This window comes from Procambarus clarkii, chromosome 19, assembly GCF_040958095.1.
Source record: "Procambarus clarkii isolate CNS0578487 chromosome 19, FALCON_Pclarkii_2.0, whole genome shotgun sequence".
Classification (NCBI taxonomy): domain Eukaryota; kingdom Metazoa; phylum Arthropoda; class Malacostraca; order Decapoda; family Cambaridae; genus Procambarus; species Procambarus clarkii.
In genome coordinates, this window is record NC_091168.1 from 15965659 (window position 1) to 15988984 (window position 23326).

The 23326-nt window shown below is 40.9% G+C and overlaps 1 protein-coding gene across 4 annotated transcripts in view; it reads right to left on the bottom strand.

The window, feature by feature from the left end:
* Nucleotides 1–23326, bottom strand: part of LOC123757619 (protein CASP) — a 285090-nt gene that overhangs the window by 211136 nt on the left and 50628 nt on the right. For all 4 annotated transcript variants that reach the window (XM_069326988.1, XM_045741432.2, XM_069326987.1 and 1 more), the window contains exon 2: nucleotides 5676–6972. In XM_069326988.1, the coding sequence (XP_069183089.1) occupies nucleotides 5676–6950 (1275 nt within the window). In that variant the 5' untranslated portion in view covers nucleotides 6951–6972. The remainder of the gene's footprint in view (nucleotides 1–5675; nucleotides 6973–23326) is intronic.

Here is a 23326-nt window from a genome sequence, read left to right on the forward strand (position 1 = left end):
CTGGGAGCTTCACACACGGGCGACCAGCCCCTGATGACGTCACAGTGAACCTTGTCCACGCCCTCACAGCCAAAGTAAGTGGAATTTGGTAATTATTTTTACATAGACATGTTCAGGGACGGTAATTTATCATTTTGCAAAGAAAAATTATATTTTGGGGAACATTTGATGTCATGCACTCTGGGGGAATTTCACAATAAACACAGTGCATCACACTGGTTACATGGGGGGGGACACTCGTTTTGTATGACGTCCGTTTCACATGACGAACATGGAACGGATTAAATTCGTTATGCGAGGTACCACTGTACTTATATATAGCGTCTGTATATAGTGAATAAAATCAAAAACTGTATTGTGGAAGGAGAATGTGGATGATTCAGGTGACTTGAGGGAGGGAGGAAGTAGCAGCCAGTGGCGGGCTGCCACTGGCACTGTCACTCAGCATGCCAACTTAGTGGTTCATTATGGTGAACACGAATGTAGATACTTATATATAACGTCTGTATATAGTGAATAAAAGCAAAATCATTACGGTGGGAGGAAAATGTGGGCAAGTGAGGTGTTGAGGGAGTGAGTGGCTGGCTGGTGTGTGGCGGTCACTCCTCGTTACTTTTTGACTCATAATAGCAACTTAGTGGTTCGTTTTGGTGAACAAAACATGCAGATACTTATATATAACCTGTGTATATAGTGTAATAACCGACAAAGTATTTGTTCACTGTTTGAAACATAATTGAATCAACAACATGCACACCATATTTTTGAGTACAGCGATGATTCGCTCATTTTATTATATAAATATATCACACTACACACTATTGAATAATATTATAGTAAAAAAACTATGAAAAATCAATCTGAGACATTGAAATAATTAGGTAATTATCTCTTTGTGGCAACTGCGGCCTGACATCTGGCGAGCAACAGACCGTCTGGGACGCACGCTGAGTCAGCGCCTGTTTTTTGTCAGACTTTCCCACCCTATAGCGGGCAATATATGCCACTTACGATTTTTTTTATTATTTTTCCCATGATCAGTGAACATAAATTAACAGGTTTAGAAGAAAAAATATATATATTTTTTATATGCGCCTGTGAGTGACACATGCTTAAATAGCCAGGCACCATACAAGGGTTAATAGCCCTGTGGGTGAAAAAGCATCTCCTGTTCTTAGTCTTACATTGTGGCTTGTTGAGCTTGAAACCTTTGCTTCTTGTTTGTGTTACATCTGACCTTCTGAAGAAAATATCTGGATCAACATCCTATAACTTGTTCAGTATTTTACAAGTTTCAATGAAATCTGTCCTGTCATGCCTGGTTTGCAGTGTTATTAACCCAGTGGTCTTCAAACGTTCCTGATGCAAGAGATGAATTGGCCCTGAATGACTTTTGTTGTCCAGTGTTGCACCTTTTCCAAAGCAACTCTGTCCTTCTGAAAATGAGGTCTCCATGCTTGGATACAATAATTCAAATGGGGGCACACCAGAGATTTATACAGCTGAACCATTACCTTCTTTTCCTTACAGTCATAAGTACGCTTCATTATCCCAAGAGCTTGGTTAGCTTTTCTGACTGCTGCTCCTATCTGTTATGAAACTATTAATGAGTAGAGGAATTGTACCTACTTTTCTTCATTGATCTGCTGTAAAATAATACAGTACTATTAATTTCAAAGTCATGGCATGGGTTGTTATGCAACCCATGCATGGTCTTTCACTTGTCGATATTAAAAAGCATTTCCCAGTCTTCTAACCAGTTGTGGAGTTCATGTAGATCTCTTTGAAAGGCTTCAATATCATTATCATTTTTCACTTTACCATAAATCTTTGTGTTGCCTGCAAATTTGATGATGTAGTTTGTAATATTCTCATGTATGTCATTGATGTATATGACAAAAATGGTAGGTCCCAAAATGAACCCTTATGGCACCCCATTTCTCACATTTCTTCATTCAGATTTGTGTACATGTTCAAAACATGTACATTTGTGTATATGAACAAAACCTAGTTCCTAAATGCTAATCTTGATCTGAAACTTTTCTTTGATAGAAAAAGTGTTTCTTTTCCTAAACAGGAAAAGTCAAAATCTGGTGTTCTGGTGAGCACCACACCAGGAATCAACATCTCTTTGATATCCCCAGAGTCAAACTAAATATGTGCAAACACTCCATGCAAATAAAAGGACCCAGTCTATGGAACTCGCTCCCTCATGAATTAAAAATTGTCCAACCTATGCCTTATTAAAAAGTAAAACCAGAAAGTACCTAACTTCATCCTCATAGTTACCTACCTTGTGCTTAAAACTCACACTGTATCTTGTACTACCTACTTCCCCAATATTAATATTCAAGAAATATATTTTCATCAGTATAATTACCTCTGTCAATTTATATTGTAGTTATATGTTGATATAAAATTTTGCTACAATGTACCCTTTCATCTTACCTGATATGTTAGATTAACCACTGTACTCACCTAGTTGTGTTTGGGGGGGTTGAGCTCTGGCTCTTTGGTCCCACCTCTCAACCGTCAATCAACAGGTAACTGTGCTGCGCTAACCAAGAAAACTTAGTGGGAAACTGTGCCAACCAAGAAAACACCTTTTGAATATTTCGTACCCATTCAAAACGCGTGCACGGTAGGTTGTGTACAAAATGGACTCTTGGGACCTCCAGTGAGGCAGCCATCTTGGAAAAAATTCCCGGAATGTTGTAGGGCTGCTGGCAGGGTTAGTACTGAGTGAGCAACCATGGGTGGCGCACGCGCCTCTGGCTCCCAAAAATCTGTCCGATGCAATGTTGAAATATCACTCTCTGTCGGTGAAATTCAGGCCTTATAGTTTGAAGAACATAAGGGTCATGATGTTGATGAAGCTAGGCACAATAAGGACCTAACACAAAGGTCGGATGCAAGTGATACAGCACCGATGAAGATGATACAGCGAGGGCATCCAGTTGTAGCTCTGAGCGCCACCCTTGCCATCTTCCAATTTTTATAGATGATACATAGATGAATCATTTTCTGGGTTTAGTGATGATGCATCTGATACAAGTAGCATAGATGTGAGTGTGAGTGGCTTCCATGGTGGTGTTTTCCATAGATATTTTCAAGAATAGCTGAATCTCTTCGAGAATGGCTGAATCTCTTCCTGATTGGCTGAATCGCTTCCAGAATGACTGAATCTCTTCCAATGAGGGACCTTACAAAGCAATCTTTTCAAGACTACCTTACAAATTTATCTTTTCCTATAATCTATTCAAGACTACCTTATGCTTTACAAGTTTGGCTACATACCACCTACAAGTACTAACGCGAAGGGTGTACATGAGTGCATTATTTGCAAGTACACAAAACAAAGAAACAAAGTGAAAATCTACCTGTACCTGGTGCAACAAGAACAAGAAGTTGCGCTGTGTACCATGGACTGCTTCATTGATTACCACTCACTTCCAAAGTACTAAGTGTGTAATACAGTGTGTTACTGTGTAAATAGTGTGTGAAACTGTACATATTGTAATTTTAGTGAATTGTTAACCCTCGTGTGGCTCCGGGCTATTTAGCATTTGTCACCCACAGGTGCATACCAAAAAAAAAAACATTATTATTTTTTCTTCTAAACCTGTTAATTTGTGTTATCTGATCATGGGAAAATAATAAAAAAATCCTAAGTGGCATATATTGCCCGCTATAGGGTGAGGAAGTTTGGCAAAAAACGGGCGCTGACTCAGAGTGCGTCCCAGACGGTCTGTTGCTAGCCAGCTGTCAGGCAGGAGTGGCCACAAAGAGATAATTACCTAAATATTTCAATGTCTCTGATTGATTTTTCATAGTTTTTTTGCTGTAATATTATTCAATAGTGTGTAGTGTGATATATTTATTTAATAAAATGAGTGAATCATCGCTGTACTCAAAAATATGGTGTGCATATTGTTGATTCAATTATTATGTTCATCAAGCAGTGAACATATACTTTGTCAGTTATTACACTATATACACATGTTATATATATAAGTATCTGCAAGTTTTGTTCACCATAACGAACCACTAAGTTGCTATTATGAGTCAAAAAGCAATGAGGAGTGACCGCAACACACACCAGCCAGCCACTCGATGCCACTCACTCCCTCAACACCTCACTCGCCCACATTCTCCTCACACCATACTGGTTTTGCTTTTATTCACTATATACAGACGTTATATGTAAGTATCCACATTCGTGTTCACCATAACGAACCACTAAGTTTGTATGGTGAGTGGCAGTGGCAGCCCACTTCCTCCCTCCCTCACCTCACCTGATTCTCCACCATTCTCCTCCCACCATACTGTTTTTGCTCTTATATACAGACGTTATATATAAGTATCTGCATGTTTTGTTTACCATAGCGAACAACTAAGCTGGTATAGTGAGTCCAGACAGTAAAAGGTGGTCACACAGAGTCAGCAGACAATGCTACCTGCCTCCCCACCAAGATTACTCCTCCCACTACAGCGCTATCACAATCCCGCTATTATCAGAATCCTGATCATTTTTATCACAGTCAGGGGTCTTCTGTAATAATATCATCGCTAAATAACAGCATGAACAAGTATATTATGACATTTTTAGGCGATGCTGTGGTCACAAGCTGAACAGCAGTGCTGTGAGCTCATGCTACATGTGTCAGGCTTGGTAGCTCACTCAATACTGAAGCCCCTCACACCCAGGAATTTGACCCACAATTTAAAAAAAAATGGCATCTGTTTACAAGAGCCCTGATGAAGGTGTAATTACCTAAGTAATTACCTAAGTGTAGTTACAGGATGAGAGCTACGCTCGTGGTGTCCCGTCTTCCCAGGTGTGGTAAACCCTGTGTATCCGCGGGCCGTTTAAATCTTGCGTAGTACTCCAATACATCATATGATGTGGAGCGCAAGTTACTGCAAGTCCTTGAACACATCATATGATGTGTTGCGCACTTAAAGGGTTAACAAATAATATTGTGACAATAAACATCTATTGTGGACACATTACTAACACATGTATCACAGTTCCATGGAACATTATGAATGTTCTACTGTATACATATTGTAAAACACAAATATGCATCATATATGATAAAAAAAAAAAAATAAATAAAACTGCATTGGAAATACATAGAACAAATAATTGAAAATATATTTGTGGCAACTCGCAGTATTGAATGGCCCGCACGACCGCCTCTCAGAGCTTCACGCACGGCAACCAGCACGTGACGCCTCTTTCTCCATATCCCCACAGCCGAAGTAAGTAGATTTTTTTTTTTATATGTACGTGTTCAGGGAAGGGAATTTATCATTTTACAAAGAATAAAATTTTTTTTGAGAACACTTGATTGGAATGTCACTTGCATACAGGGGAATGTCACAATAAACTCTGCGCATCACAGTGGTTGAGGACATGCCTAAAATGCTATGCTTGTTAGTGGCTTTGCATGAATAATAATATAAAAATACCAATCTTATGTAATATCACAAACCCATTGTACCTTCTTGTAAATAAGAATTATTTTTCTTATTATTACTGTATTAATTATTTGATAGGAGTGCACCCCCAAAGGTTAAAGAACTAATGAGAATGAATTCTGAGTTATGCTAAGCTATGCAGTAGTTACAATATTAAAAATTGGCATTTTGTACTTAAATATTATACTTACAAAATCTTCTTTTACTGCAATTCCTGGCATAGTCAGTAGTTCTTTTTCTGGAAAGTATGTGCCAGGGGGACTCGTTGACATTGCTACCAAGGCTTGTCTAGTAGTTTCAGAAGGGATCCATGCATCATGTCTTCTATCAGCATCACTTGAGAGAAGACTAGCAGTGAAGACATCTTGTTCTGTTGCTGGAGTCAAAAAGGAATCAGGAGATGGAATGGCATTGCTAATGTTGAAGTTATCTGTTGGCGACATATAAACAGGGTTTATCATTGCTGAATCACTGTTATTTCCTGAAGATTGACTTCCAATACTTTCAAATGGGTTCGTAGTTTTAGTAGCATTGAAGTATTTAAATAGCTTGGATTCATTTTGTTTAGACTTGTCAGATGAAGATTCTTGTGATGGGTTTATGTTTGTAGGAGGCTTCGGGTTAGAAACAAGATTTTTCTGCTGGCTTGGTGCTGTTGATGCAGAAAGGTTTGCTGATGTTGGGTTTGAAACTGATATGCTACTCAAAGAAACATTACTTGAATTTGTTAAATTAGTATGTGATATATTGCTAATATCTGCATCATTGTCAAGGCTAGCTTGCTGAAACTTTACAATTGTTGCTTCTACATCCATGCTGGCATTGGGAGAAGTATTGGTAACCAGCATTGAGGTCGTCATGCTCATCATCATTGCAGATTGAACTGGGGTTAACCGAGCTGGCACTGCAAATTGGTCTTTTGAAATATTTTTTTGTGGCTCTGGAGTTTGACCTTGTGTTGCAAAGGATGATTCTTGCACAGATGGGTTGTAATGTGGTGTTAATGGAATGTTATAAGGTGTAGCTGGTGTACTCTGAGGTGTCAAATGGCTTATCTGTTGAGAGGTAGGATAACTCTGAGGTGTAACAGGCCTCTCTGGCTGGGAGGCTAAAGAATAATTTGGGGTTCCTTGCTGGTATGTTGGATTAATGGGTTGTACCAGAGTTAGTTGTTGACTGGTAGCATCAATTTCTGGCGTCGATATAATAGCTTGTTGACTGACTAGAGGAATGGTTTGTGAAGGAAATGGAGAGAAATGACCTAATGTAAGACTGGCAGGTGTTGTAGATGAAGTATGAGGACTGGCTGCAGTGTTCATTGGCACTGCCATGCCTGATTGCTGGCTGGCAAGCTCTGGGTTAACATCTTGAGGTACTGAAGATAGCTGATCAAAGAAGCTGCTACTGTTTTCATTTAAGTAATCACATGATGAATTTTCAGAGTGTCCATCTAGGTAACCAGACATATCCTAATTTTGATGACTAGCCCTGAAATAAAAAAAACATAATTAATAATTTATGCTTTAATAATTTGCACAAAGGTGAAAAGATATCATATATATCCCCTTGCTAATAAAGAGGTGTTACTGAACTGACAATTTGGGATAACCAATTTTTTATTCAGTTGTAAAAATTTACCATTAATACCATCCTATCACCTGAGGACCACATAAAAAACATTGTACGAGGAGCTTATGCTATGTTTTCCAATTTCAGAATTTTTTTTAAATACATGGATGGTGAAATAATAACGAAATTGTTCACGACAAAAGCTAGAATACAGTGGAACCTCGATTAACGAGTGGCTCTATTAACGAGTTTTTCTAGTAACGAGCAAGCCACTCGCAGCAAATTTGTCTCTATTGACGAGCTCTCCTCTATTAACGAGCAAAACCACATGGTGCTTCCTAGCATCTCGCGAGTTCTCGCAAATTCTCAGACGCCTCCGACGCCAGTGTTGTTGTTGTATCGCACACGACAAGCATCCCTCTGGATTTATTTGAGCTTTTCTTTGGGTTTTTAGTGGTTTTTCGACTACAATTTGTAACACACGATGTCTCCAAAGAAGCTACTTGCTAAAGATAGTTTTGTAAAGAGGAAGAAAGACACAATTACTGTGGATTTAAAGAAGGAAATTATAGCAAAGCATGAGTGTGGTGTCTGTGTGATTGATCTCACAAAGGAGAATGGCAGGTCCTCATCAACAATTTACACCATTAGTAAGGGAATGAGGAGGTAAGGGAGGATGCTGCCTCTTCCACTGAGATCAGGGAAGTGTTTGGAATGTTTGAAAAGGTGAATGCATTCTTGGAAAAGCTGCCCTGATAAAGCAGTGACAACCCGGTGTGTGAAAATGTTTAATTAATTTATCACTTTGTGATAACACTTTATGAAAGTGTTATCACTTTCGCAGGTATATGTCGCTTGAACGTGACACACTTTTTTCTCTTGAATGCACCCAAACACCGCGCTCAAGCATCATTTGAGCAAATATTTCTATAAAATCCAATTCTTATTCGATCGACTTGGAGATTGTATACATGTTTGCCATGAAATTTCCGTTTTCTTTAATAACCACATTGCCTATTTGAGAAAACGGCATTGTATTGTATCTTCGTGGTAAGACTATTATATTGTTGACACAACGAGTGTAATCAACGTAGTTTTTTATTTGGTGCTGGTCTAACGCATCCTGTGTGACATTTGAAATGAAATCTGGGTGAAATTCCCAAGAAGAGAGTCAGCCTGACTCAGAGGTGGATTCTCCTTCCACACCATAACCCCTCTCCTCCTTCCCACCTCCCCATCGTCTCCCTCAAGCCAGCAACGACTCTTCATAAGGTAAAGTAAATATTAAAACACTACAACAAAACATTTATATTTACATGTGCAGTATTATATTTACATAAAAAAAAGTCATACAAGTATGGATGTTTTTGGGAGTGGAACGGATTAAATTTATTTCCTTTATTTTAAATGGGGAAATTTGTTAAGACGAATTTTCCAGGTAACGAGCTCGGTGCCAGAACGGATTAAACTCGTTAATAGAGGTTTCACTGTATGCAGCTCTTGTATGGTGCCCATATCTTAAGAAGCACATAAACTGTTAAAGTTGCAATGATATGCAACTAAATAGCTCTCGGAACTGAGAGACAAGCACTACGAGGAGAATTAGAGGCATTAAATATGCCAAAACTAGGAGACAGAAGCAAAACCAGCACTGAATATAATAAAATGCCATTTTCTGGGCGAGACCAGGAGGCTTCCCGGAGCTATCCGGGCTGATATGAATGTATTAAGACCCTGGCATCAGTCAAAGCAAGATGCCAGAACCACAAACCAGAACCTGGCCCCCTCAGAGAGGCAAGAGGAGCAATGGCCTATAGAAACCCCAGTGTGGTTAGAAGCATTCTATGTTTGCAATTGACCGAGTAAGGCACCCTGAAAGGTAGGCACCCCAAAACAAACTACTATCTGGTTAACAAATTGCTACAGAAAGCCAAACTGTTGGCAAGAACTCCTCAAACGAAAACGAGCAAACGAGCATGACGTCACCACCGTCAACACGCCGCTATCTGCGCAGTTCCCCCCCACCCCAGGAGGGGGAAGGGGGCGCCCCAGACCACCGCGCTGGCTATTCACACCCCAGTTCTGAGGCTGGATGTCAAATTACACAAAAACCGCCAAACGGAAGGAGGGTCGCCAGGGCACCTCCGGGTCTCACCCAGAAAATGGTATTTCATTACATTCAACACTGGTTATCTAGGGGGGAGCCCCGTCAGCTCCCCGGAGCTACTAAACCAAAGATAAAAATAAGGGGGACTTACCCAGGAGGAAGTCGCCACTCGCTCCTCAACTTGAAGTCGAGACAACTGGCTGCTACCACCGAACCAATGCGACACGTGCCCGACTGGGGCCAAGAACATTGACAAGGTAGCGAGCGGTCAGAACCCTGTTTGATCTCCAAAAACGATCTCCCCCCCCCAAAAAAAAAGACAGTCGACTTGAGAATGGTCAGGACGGACCAAAACGTCGTCGTCCCTTCATTTTCTAGTGTGTGGATTGGTCAACTCCAAAAACCCCACGCCCGAATGTCAGCCCAAAAAATGTTACCAAAGATGGCAGCCCACGCAGCAAACTTGCGAACATTGTGGGTATGAGGATTTACCACAGGCTGGCTGGAAAGATTAATCCTGTGAACAAACTAGGAGATCCAAGCCATGGAACAGGGAAGAAGGGAAATCGGGATCAACCCAAAGAACATCCCTGCCCACCAAGGCCTTGGTATGCAGGTAACGGCAAAGAGCCGCAACTGGACACAACACATGATACACCCCTGGGCAAACCAACCAAGCATCAACAACCCAAGGATCCAAGGAAAGTGGCAGTCTCATTCTTCTCCAGAAAAGAAGAAAACAGCTGCAAACGAACAAACTTACCACCTGGACCAAAGAGCAGAAACCCCTGTGCTGGAGGAGAGCATGAAGCTCCCCAACCCGATCCCCCATAGTTCAGTGCCAACAAGAAAAGAGCTTTCACAAAACAATACCAAACCAAAGGGGACACAACAAACCGAGGGGAAGAGAGAGAAGAGAGAGCACCCGGTCCAACGATCAGTATGGCTCAGGTGGCACATGAGCAGGCCGGTGGTGAAACAACGCATGAGAAAGCTTGCAGAACGGAGCAGAATTAACATCCACCCTGAACGCAAGCTGAAGCGACTTCACCAGTGCCATACGATACAAGGCGACAGTATTCAGCATAAGATGACGGTTCTGGAACAACCACGAAAGGAAGGACAAGGCAACCCGATCGGAAACTCAAGAAAACATATGAAGGGACAAGAAATAATGGAAGGACTGCCAGGAAACTTCATACTGCCGCCGAGAAGACACACACAAGTGTGACACCAACAACAAAGACACCTACGCACCATACAATTGGTGATAGACCCGTGTCAGAAAAACCAGACGCAAAGACTTGAGAAGAAGATGGAACACAATTTGTAGCGGCCTGACCCGATCTGCTGAAAGAGGCAGATCTGCGGGAAAAAACCCTGGATTCGGACATCGAGCAAGCAGTGCCTGAAACCAAGGCTAGGCAAGCCACCAAGGGGCCAAGAGGCTACTCTCCCTTGGAAAGTTTCCAAGTGAGCAAGGACCTGGAGCAACAGTGGAACCGGGGGTTGGGGGGGGGGAAGAGGTACAGGTAACCCCACCTCGACCAGTCCTGCCTGAAAGCATCAATCCCGACGACCTTGCAGTCGGGGAAGGGCGCACATACAATGGGAGATGCCCTGACCACGCCGATGCAAAGAGGTCCACCTCCAGGAGACCGTACATCCGGCAGAGCCAACTGAATGATTTGGCGTTGACAGTCAATTCCATGGACAGGTAAATGAACCGAGACAGGCTGTCTGCCAGGACGTTAGACACCCCTCGAATGTAAATGGCCAGGAAAGCTACTCGAGCCAGCACGCAAGACGAGACGCAAAGAACAGAGACCTTGCCTCCTGCAGGATCTGCGCAAACAGCTTCAACAGCGCAGCCGATGCCATACCGCCGAAACCAGACCGGCCGCAGGTGCGTCCATATCCTCCTCAAGACAGCTTGAGAAGGGAAAAGAAATGCACAACCAAAGCCAAATGGCCACGGGCACGCAAGTCCTCAGCAACCAGGGCAGCCAAAAGAGAGGGAACCTGCACGTGAAGTTGTACAAGGCCGACATACCAAGGAAGAGCATGGGCGAATAAAAACGCATTGAGGCACTCAAACTTGCCCTCAGAGGTAAACCTGTACAACTGTAAGGTCCTCTCGCCACTCAAGCGCGCGGGACAGACAGAACATATCCGATATCCCCAACAAAAAGATAGGACAGTCTGCTAACCAGGATGATTTCGGAACCTCGTAACAAACCCAGTAAGGAAGAGAAGAACCGAATTCGAAAGAGGCAGGATACATTAACCCTTAAACTGCGCATGGCGTATATATGCGCCCTGAGTAAAATGTCCCATGGTGGGCATGGCGTATATATACGCCATAGAGTGCCAGGCCTGATTCAAATGGCCCGCGGCTACACGGGGTTCACAGTAGCTTCCTCAGGGCTCTTGTAAACAGATGCCATTTAAAAAAAAAATCGTGGGCAATATTCTCAGGTGTGAGAGGCACAGTACTGTTGGAGCAACAAAGGCCGGCACACGCAGCATGAGCGAACAGCATTGCTGTTCAGCTTGTGACCACAGCATCGCCGAAAAATGTCAAAATAAATATATAATTGTTATTATTTAGCGATGACAATATTACAGATCACCCATGACTGTGATATAAATAACCAGGGTTGTGATAATAGCAGGATTGTTGTAATAATTAGCGCTGTGGGAGGAGTGATGCTGAGAGATGGAGGGAGACAGCATCGTTTACTGACTGTGTGGCTAGCTGTTATTGTTTGCATTCACCATACCAGGTCAGTGGTTCTCTATGGTGAACACAAGATGTAATTTTAATCTTGAAGATGTAATTTTAAATGAGGTCATATTCCCAAGGGGCTACTCAATTTGGAGACAGGACAGAAAAATTAGGAAAGGCGGTGGCGTTGCTGTGCTGGTAAAAGAACACCTAAAGGTGAACGAAATAATGACTGCCAATCCACAAGAAGTTGACATAATAGCACTAGAGATCTGCCATGAGGATGATAAACTAATGATCATAAATGCATATAGTCCACCGCCAAGCAGCACATGGTCAAAGGAGGAGCTAGATAGTAAACGTGAAGGTCTTATAACAATAATGAGAGAGATTATAGCGAGAGCGGATAACGATAGATCACGACTGTTGATAGTCGGTGACTTCAACTTGAAATCCATAGACTGGGAAGCATATGAAGCTAAAACAGAAGATTTTTGGACCTGTAAATTTGTAGACCTCATCCTGGAAACATTCTTGTATCAACATGTTAAACAAGCTACGAGGATGAGGGAAGGGGACGTTCCCTCCATGCTAGATTTGATATTTACCAGGAAGGAGGAAGAGATATTTGACATTCAGTACCTTCCTCCCTTGGGTAAAAGTGACCATGTCTTTTTGGGAATAAAGTATGCAATGCGTTATAAGCTGGAAGAAAATAAGGAGGTTGAAGCAGTTGAAAAACCAGACTTCAGGAGAGGACATTATGGTGACCTTAGAAATTTTTTTAGTGAGTATAATTGGACAGACTTGATGCTAGGCAAGGAAGTGAATGAGATGTATGTCAAGTTTTGTGAAATATATGATAAAGGCACAAAAAAATTTATACCAAAACAGAGATGCAGAACTAGGAAACAGGATTGGTTCAATAGAAATTGTGAGAGGGCTAGAGACCAAAAGACACAAAAATGGAATCAATACAGGAAGAGGCCGAACCCCCAAACATACCAGCGATACAAAGATGCGAGAAACAACTACACAGCAGTGAGGAGAGAGGCAGAAAGAAATTTTGAAAAAGGGATTGCAGACAAATGTAAAACAGAACCATGTCTATTCTATAAATTCATAAACAACAAATTGCAGGTAAAGGATAATATTCAGAGGTTGAAAATGGGAAATAGATTCACGGAAGATGAAAAGGAAATGTGTGAAACACTAAACGAAAAGTTCCAAAGTGTGTTTGTACAAAATGAAATCTTTAGGGAACCAGATACAATAAGAATTCCAGAGAACAACATAGAGGTGTCTAGAGACGAAGTGGAAAAAATGCTCAAGGAGCTAAATAAGAACAAAGCACTTGGTCCAGATGGAGTTTCACCATGGGTTCTGAGAGAATGTGCACCCAAGCTCAGCATTCCACTTCAACTGATTTTTCAGGCATCCCTGTTTACAGGAGTTGTAGCTGATGTGTGCAAAAAGGCTAACATAGTTCCAACCTACAAAAGTGGAAGCAGGGAAGACCCACTTAATTATAGACCGGTATCACTGACAAGTGTAATAGTCAAAATATTGGAAAAAATAATTAAAACTAAATGGGTAAAACACCTGGAGAGAAATGATATAATATCAGACAGACAGTATGGTTTTCGATCTGGAAGATCCTGTGTATCGAATTTACTCAGTTTCTATGATCGAGCAACAGAGATACTACAGGAAAGAGATGGTTGGGTTGACTGCATCTATCTGGACCTAAAAAAGGCTTTCGACAGAGTTCCACGTAAGAGGTTGTTCTGGAAACTGGAAAATATTGGAGGGGTGACAGGTAAGCTTCTAACATGGATGAAAAATTTTCTGACTGATAGAAAAATGAGGGCAGTGATCAGAGGCAATGTATCGGACTGGAGAAATGTCACAAGTGGAGTACCACAGGGTTCAGTTCTTGCACCAGTGACGTTTATTGTCTACATAAATGATCTACCAGTTGGTATACAGAATTATATGAACATGTTTGCTGTTGATGCTAAGTTGATAGGAAGGATAAGAAACTTAGATGATTGTCATGCCCTTCAAGATGACCTGGACAAAATAAGTATATGGAGCACCACTTGGCAAATGGAATTTAATGTTAATAAATGCCATGTTATGAAATGCGGAATAGGAGAACATAGACCTCACACAACCTATATATTGTGTGAAAAATCTTAAAAGAATTCTGACAAAAAAAGGGGATCTAGGGGTGGTTCTAGATAGAAAACTGTCACCTGAGGACCACATTAACCCTCAAACCGCGCATATCATATATAAATGATATCAGTGACAAAACCGAAACCGCGCACATCATTTATATATGATTTCGTGTCTAGCGCTATAATTTAAACTCCCCGCCTGGGATAGGGGCAGCTATAGTACAGCCACGACCGATAGTTGCCAGATGCCACCTAGAAAAAAAATCCAGGCCAACATTCTTGGGTGTTACAGCCTCAGTATTGAGCAAGCCACCAAGGCTGGCGCACGCAGCACGAGCTCACAGCACCGCTGTTCAGCTTGTGACCACAGCATCGCCTACAAATACCATAATATATATGATACTGCTATTATTTAGCAGTGATAGTATTACTGAAGCCCCCTGACTGTGATAAAACTGACCAGGATTCTGATAATAGCAGGATTGTGGTGATATTTAGCGCTGTGCTTCATGGAGGGAGGAGTAAGGTTGTGGGAGGGAGGGTTGTGGCGTCATCTTCTGACTGTGTGTGGCCACCATTTATTGACTGCACTCACCATACCAGCTTAGTGGTTCGATATGGTGAACACAAATGTAGATACTTATATATAACGTGTGTATAGAGTGTGATAACAGCGAGAGGAGTAGGTTGGGAGCCGCCATTTTGGTGAGGGAGGAGCGTCGTCTGCACGACTTATCATGTTGTTTACTGGTGACCACAATAGTCTTTGGGCACCATACCAGCTTATTTGTTCAGGTATGGTGAATAAAACAGGTAGATACTTATATATAATATGTGTATATAGCGTAATAACACCACAAACAGTATTGTTGAAGGACAAATATTAGTGCATCTGGCCTTGAGGGCGGCCGCCGATCAGCTGACTGTGTGAGTAGCTACGTCTTTGTGGCCTTTACTCACCATACAAGCTTAGATGTACAGTTATGGTGAACAAAACATGTAAATACGTATATATAACGTCTGTGTATAGTGAATAAATACAGAAAGAGTATTGTAGGAGGTGAATGAGGGTGAGTGAGGTGGTGTTGAGGGAGGGAGTGGCAGTGAGTGGCTCGCTGGTGTTTGGTGGTCACTCCTCGTTGCTTTTTGACTCACAAGACCAACTTAGTAGTTCGTTATGGTGTACAAAACATGCAAATACTTATATATAACCTGTGTATATAGTGTAACAACAGTAAAACTATTTGTTTATTGTTTTATGAACATAATAATTGAATCACTAATATGCACACCATAATTTTGAGTTCAGCGATGGTTCACACATTTTATAATATAAATATACCACAATTCACTGTATGGAATAATATTACTGCAAAAAAACTAAGAAAAAATCAGAGACATTAAAATAATTAGGTAATAATATATTTGTGGCAACTGCCGTCTGACAGCTCGGGCGGAGTAGACCTCATCTGGCGAAGGCTCTGCCAACGCCCCTTTTTTGCCACACTTCCCTACCCTATTGCGGCTAAAATATGCCACCTACGATTTTTTTTGTTATTTTTTCCGTGATCAGGGAACAAAAATGAACACTTCTATAAGACGAAAGAATTTTTTGGAATTTTTTTGTTTGTTGCGCCTGTGGGTGTGAATTCCATTTGGGCCCCTAGCGGTTTGAGGGTTAAGAACATTGTGCGAGGAGCCTATGCTACACTTTCTAACTTCAGAATTGCTTTTAAATACATGCATAGGGAAATACTAAAGAAATTGTTCACAACTTTTGTTAGACCAAAGCTGGAATATGCAGCAGTTGTATGGTGCCCATATCTTAAGAAGTAAAATATGGGCACCATACGTTAAGCACATCAATAGAGAGAGGGGGAGTGAAGAATAAGGAGAGGGGGAACAAGTTCCTGAAGATTGCATACACCAACATAGATGGAGTGAGATCGAAGATACTGGAGTTAAGTGATGTAATACAGCTGCAGACACCAGACATTGTTGCACTCACGGAGACAAAACTTGAAGATGTAATTTTAAATGAGGTCATATTCCCAAGGGGCTACTCAATTTGGAGACGGGACAGAAAAATTAGGAAAGGCGGTGGCGTTGCTGTGCTGGTAAAAGAACACCTAAAGGTGAAGGAAATAATGACTGCCAATCCACAAGAAGTTGACATAATAGCACTAGAGATCTGCTATGAGGATGATAAACTAATGATGATAAATGCATATAGTCCACCGCCAAGCAGCACATGGTCAAAGGAGGAGCTAGATAGTAAACGTGAAGGTCTTATAACAATAATGAGAGAGATTATAGCGAGAGCGGATAACGATAGATCACGACTGTTGATAGTCGGTGACTTCAACTTGAAATCCATAGACTGGGAAGCATATGAAGCTAAAACAGAAGATTTTTGGACCTGTAAATTTGTAGACCTCATCCTGGAAACATTCTTGTATCAACATGTTAAACAAGCTACGAGGATGAGGGAAGGGGACGTTCCCTCCATGCTAGATTTGATATTTACCAGGAAGGAGGAAGAGATATTTGACATTCAGTACCTTCCTCCCTTGGGTAAAAGTGACCATGTCTTTTTGGGAATAAAGTATGCAATGCGTTATAAGCTGGAAGAAAATAAGGAGGTTGAAGCAGTTGAAAAACCAGACTTCAGGAGAGGACATTATGGTGACCTTAGAAATTTTTTTAGTGAGTATAATTGGACAGACTTGATGCTAGGCAAGGAAGTGAATGAGATGTATGGCAAGTTTTGTGAAATATATGATAAAGGCACAAAAAAATTTATACCAAAACAGAGATGCAGGACCAGAAAACAGGATTGGTTCGACAGAAATTGTGAGAGGGCAAGAGACCAAAAGACACAAAAATGGAATCAGTATAGGAAGAGGCCAAACCCCCAAACATACCAGCGATACAAAGATGCGAGAAACAATTATACAGCAGTAAGGAGAGAGGCAGAAAGAAATTTTGAAAAAGGGATAGCAGATAAATGTAAAACAGAACCGGGCCTATTCTACAAATTCATAAACAACAAATTGCAGGTAAAGGATAATATCCAGAGGTTGGAAATGGGAAACAGATTCACGGAAAATGAAAAGGAAATGTGTGAAACATTAAATGAAAAGTTCCAAAGTGTGTTTGTACAAAATGAAATCTTCAGAGAACCAGACACAATAAGAATTCCAGAGAACAACATAGAGCGGATAGAGGTGTCTAGAGATGAAGTGGAAAATATGCTAAAGGAGCTCGGGAGGAACAAAGCAGCTGGCCCAGATGGCGTTTCACCATGGGTTCTGAGAGAATGTGCATCTGAGCTCAGCATTCCACTTCACCTGATCTTTCAGGCATCCCTGTGTACAGGAATCGTAGCAGACGTGTGGAAACAGGCTAACATAGTTCCAATCTACAAAAGTGGCAGCAGGGTAGACCCCCTCAATTATAGACCTGTATCATTGACAAGTGTAATAGTGAAAGTATTGGAAAAGCTAATCAAAACTAAATGGGTAGAACACCTGGAGAGAAATGATATAATATCAGACAGACAGTATGGTTTTCGATCAGGAAGATCCTGTGTATCGAATTTACTCAGTTTCTATGATCGGGCCACAGAGATATTACAGGAAAGAGATGGCTGGGTTGACTGCATCTATCTGGACCTAAAAAAGGCTTTCGACAGAGTTCCACATAAGAGGTTGTTCTGGAAACTGGAAAATATTGGAGGGGTGACAGGTAAGCTTCTATCATGGATGAAAAATTTTCTGACTGATAGAAAAATGAGGGCAGTAATCAGAGGCAATGTATCGGAATGGAGAAATGTCACAAGTGGAGTACCACAGGGTTCAGTTCTTGCACCAGTGATGTTTATTGTGTACATAAATGATCTACCAGTTGGTATACAGAATTATATGAACATGTTTGCTGATGATGCTAAGATAATAGGAAGGATAAGAAATTTAGATGATTGTCATGCCCTTCAAGAAGACCTGGACAAAATAAGTATATGGAGCACCACTTGGCAAATGGAATTTAATGTTAATAAATGTCATGTTATGGAATGTGGAATAGGAGAACATAGACCCCACACAACCTATATATTATGTGAGAAATCTTTAAAGAATTCTGATAAAGAAAGAGATCTAGGAGTGGTTCTAGATAGAAAACTATCACCTGAGGACCACATTAAGAATATTGTGCAAGGAGCCTATGCAATGCTTTCTAACTTCAGAATTGCATTTAAATACATGGATGGCGATATACTAAAGAAATTGTTCATGACTTTTGTTAGGCCAAAGCTAGAATATGCAGCTGTTGTGTGGTGCCCATATCTTAAGAAGCACATCAACAAACTGGAAAAGGTGCAAAGACATGCTACTAAGTGGCTCCCAGAACTGAAGGGCAAGAGCTACGAGGAGAGGTTAGAAGCATTAAATATGCCAAAACTAGAAGACAGAAGAAAAAGAGGTGATATGATCACTACGTACAAAATAGTAACAGGAATTGATAAAATCGACAGGGAAGACTTCCTGAGACCTGGAACTTCAAGAACAAGAGGCCATAGATTTAAACTAGCTAAACACAGTTGCCGAAGAAATATAAGAAAATTCACCTTCGCAAATAGAGTGGTAGACGGTTGGAACAAGTTAAGTGAGAAGGTGGTGGAGGCCAAGACCGTCAGTAGTTTCAAAGCGTTATATGACAAAGAGTGCTGGGAAGACGGGACACCACGAGCGTAGCTCTCATCCTGTAACTACACTTAGGTAATTACACTTAGGTAATTACACTATTCAGAGGTTGAAAATGGGAAATAGATTCACGGAAGATGAAAAGGAAATGTGTGAAACACTAAACGAAAAGTTCCAAAGTGTGTTTGTACAAAATGAAATCTTTAGGGAACCAGATACAATAAGAATTCCAGAGAACAACATAGAACACATAAAGGTGTCTAGAGACGAAGTGGAAAAAATGCTCAAGGAGCTCGGTAAGAACAAAGCAGCTGGCCCAGATGGCGTTTCACCATGGGTTCTGAGAGAATGAGCATCTGAGCTCAGCATTCCACTTCACCTGATCTTTCAGGCATCCCTGTGTACAGGAATCGTAGCAGACGGGTGGAAACAGGCTAACATAGTTCCAATCTACAAAAGTGGCAGCAGGGAAGACCCCCTCAATTATAGACCTGTATCATTGACAAGTGTAATAGTGAAAGTATTGGAAAAACTAATCAAAACTAAATGGGTAGAACACCTAGAGAGAAATGATATAATATCAGACAGACAGTATGGTTTTCGATCTGGAAGATCCTGTGTATCGAATTTACTCAGTTTCTATGATCGAGCCACAGAGATATTACAGGAAAGAGATGGTTGGGTTGACTGCATCTATCTGGACCTAAAAAATGCTTTCGACAGAGTTCCACATAAGAGGTTGTTCTGGAAACTGGAAAATATTGGAGGGGTGACAGGTAAGCTTCTATCATGGATGAAAAATTTTCTGACTGATAGAAAAATGAGGGCAGTAATCAGAGGCAATGTATCAGAATGGAGAAATGTCACAAGTGGAGTACCACAGGGTTCAGTTCTTGCACCAGTGATGTTTATTGTGTACATAAATGATCTACCAGTTGGTATACAGAATTATATGAACATGTTTGCTGATGATGCTAAGATAATAGGAAGGATAAGAAATTTAGATGACTGTCATGCCCTTCAAGAAGACCTGGACAAAATAAGTATATGGAGCACCACTTGGCAAATGGAATTTAATGTTAATAAATGTCATGTTATGGAATGTGGAATAGGAGAACATAGACCCCACACAACCTATATATTATGTGAGAAATCTTTAAAGAATTCTGATAAAGAAAGAGATCTAGGAGTGGTTCTAGATAGAAAACTATCACCTGAGGACCACATAAAGAATATTGTGCAAGGAGCCTATGCTATGCTTTCTAACTTCAGAATTGCATTTAAATACATGGATGGCGATATACTAAAGAAATTGTTCATGACTTTTGTTAGGCCAAAGCTAGAATATGCAGCTGTTGTGTGGTGCCCATATCTTAAGAAGCACATCAAAAAACTGGAAAAGGTGCAAAGACATGCTACTAAGTGGCTCCCAGAACTGAAGGGCAAGAGCTACGAGGAGAGGTTAGAAGCATTAAATATGCCAAAACTAGAAGACAGAAGAAAAAGAGGTGATATGATCACTACATACAAAATAGTAACAGGAATTGATAAAATCGACAGGGAAGACTTCCCGAGACCTGGAATTTCAAGAACAAGAGGTCATAGATTTAAACTAGCTAAACACAGATGCCGAAGAAATATAAGAAAATTCACCTTCGCAAATAGAGTGGTAGACGGTTGGAACAAGTTAAGTGAGAAGGTGGTGGAGGCCAAGACCGTCAGTAGTTTCAAAGCGTTATATGACAAAGAGTGCTGGGAAGACGGGACACCACGAGCGTAGCTCTCATCCTGTAACTACACTTAGGTAATTACTTAGGTAATTACACCACCATACATACACTTAAGGTTGTAAGATATGCCCATATCTTAAGAAGCACGTCAACAAACTGGAAAAGGTGCAACGACATGCCACTAAGTGCCTCCCAGAACTAAAGGACAAGAGCTACGAGGAGAGGTTAGAGGCATTAAATATGCAAAAACTAGAAGATAGAAGAAAAAGAGGCAATATGATCACTACATACAAAATAGTAACAGGAATCGATTAAATTGATAGGGAAAAATTCCTGAGACCCGGAACTTCAAGAACAAGAGGTCATAGATTTAAACTCATGAAACAAAGGTGCCAGAGAAATATAAGAAAATTTACTTTTGTAAACAGTGGTAGACGGTTGGAACAAGTTAGGTGAGAAGGTGATAAAGGCCAAACCCTTCAGTAATTTCAAAGTGTTATATGACAGTGCTGGGGAGACAGGACACCACGAGCGTAGCTCTCATCCAGTAACTACACTTAGGTGATTACACTAAGATTTGGAAGAAGTTAAAGTAAATTTAAACATAAATGACTACAATAGGTTAGGCAAGGAAATTCAACAGGAGAAACAGCTTTTGTCAGCACAGATGGAGGAAGTTACACAGGGAATAGAACAGTGCAAGAAAGATATGCAACTCACTTATGCACAAGTGGCCAAGGAGAAGGAAAAAATAGAAGAAGCAGTAAAGGAAGTCAAACACTGCAGCAACCAAGATAAAACAAACATTAGGCTAGAAGTGAGGAAAGAATTGGCATCTAACCCGAAGTTGGTGCAAAACACAGTTGATCGGAGTAAGTCCCTGATCATTTTTGGCTGCAAAGAAAAGGCGATAACATCTAGGTCAGAAAGAGCTGTAGAAGAAGCTAAAGTAGTAGATAAAATTGTTGGCCTCGTGGAAGGTCTTACAAACAGAGAGAATGTGTGCGACTACAGGAGAATAGGCAGGTACGTAAAAGGGAAAGATCGACCTTTGAGGATCACCCTAAACGGTGCCAAACAGATGGAAGAAGTACTAAGGAATGCTAGAAAATTGCAAAGGGATGAGGATGGGAAAGGGTGGTCGTTAAGACGAGATCTTTCAAAAGAAGATAGAGAGAAGCTGAAACTGAACCTCGCCGAGGCAAAACATTTAAATGAGAGCAGGAATGAAGAAGAAATAAATTCTTTTTTCTACAAAGTGATAGGGGTAGGCAAACCAGTAAAGTGGTACATAAAGGCAAACCAACAAAATCAATAGAGAGAGGGGGAGTGAAGAATAAGGAGAGGGGGAACAAGTTCCTGAAGATTGCATACACCAACATAGATGGAGTGAGATCGAAGATACTGGAGTTAAGTGATGTAATACAGCTGCAGACACCAGACATTGTTGCACTCACGGAGACAAAACTTGAAGATGTAATTTTAAATGAGGTCATATTCCCAAGGGGCTACTCAATTTGGAGACGGGACAGAAAAATTAGGAAAGGCGGTGGCGTTGCTGTGCTGGTAAAAGAACACCTAAAGGTGAAGGAAATAATGACTGCCAATCCACAAGAAGTTGACATAATAGCACTAGAGATCTGCTATGAGGATGATAAACTAATGATGATAAATGCATATAGTCCACCGCCAAGCAGCACATGGTCAAAGGAGGAGCTAGATAGTAAACGTGAAGGTCTTATAACAATAATGAGAGAGATTATAGCGAGAGCGGATAACGATAGATCACGACTGTTGATAGTCGGTGACTTCAACTTGAAATCCATAGACTGGGAAGCATATGAAGCTAAAACAGAAGATTTTTGGACCTGTAAATTTGTAGACCTCATCCTGGAAACATTCTTGTATCAACATGTTAAACAAGCTACGAGGATGAGGGAAGGGGACGTTCCCTCCAGGCTAGATTTGATATTTACCAGGAAGGAGGAAGAGATATTTGACATTCAGTACCTTCCTCCCTTGGGTAAAAGTGACCATGTCTTTTTGGGAATAAAGTATGCAATGCGTTATAAGCTGGAAGAAAATAAGGAGGTTGAAGCAGTTGAAAAACCAGACTTCAGGAGAGGACATTATGGTGACCTTAGAAATTTTTTTAGTGAGTATAATTGGACAGACTTGATGCTAGGCAAGGAAGTGAATGAGATGTATGGCAAGTTTTGTGAAATATATGATAAAGGCACAAAAAAATTTATACCAAAACAGAGATGCAGGACCAGAAAACAGGATTGGTTCGACAGAAATTGTGAGAGGGCAAGAGACCAAAAGACACAAAAATGGAATCAGTATAGGAAGAGGCCAAACCCCCAAACATACCAGCGATACAAAGATGCGAGAAACAATTATACAGCAGTAAGGAGAGAGGCAGAAAGAAATTTTGAAAAAGGGATAGCAGATAAATGTAAAACAGAACCGGGCCTATTCTACAAATTCATAAACAACAAATTGCAGGTAAAGGATAATATCCAGAGGTTGGAAATGGGAAACAGATTCACGGAAAATGAAAAGGAAATGTGTGAAACATTAAATGAAAAGTTCCAAAGTGTGTTTGTACAAAATGAAATCTTCAGAGAACCAGACACAATAAGAATTCCAGAGAACAACATAGAGCGGATAGAGGTGTCTAGAGATGAAGTGGAAAATATGCTAAAGGAGCTCGGGAGGAACAAAGCAGCTGGCCCAGATGGCGTTTCACCATGGGTTCTGAGAGAATGTGCATCTGAGCTCAGCATTCCACTTCACCTGATCTTTCAGGCATCCCTGTGTAC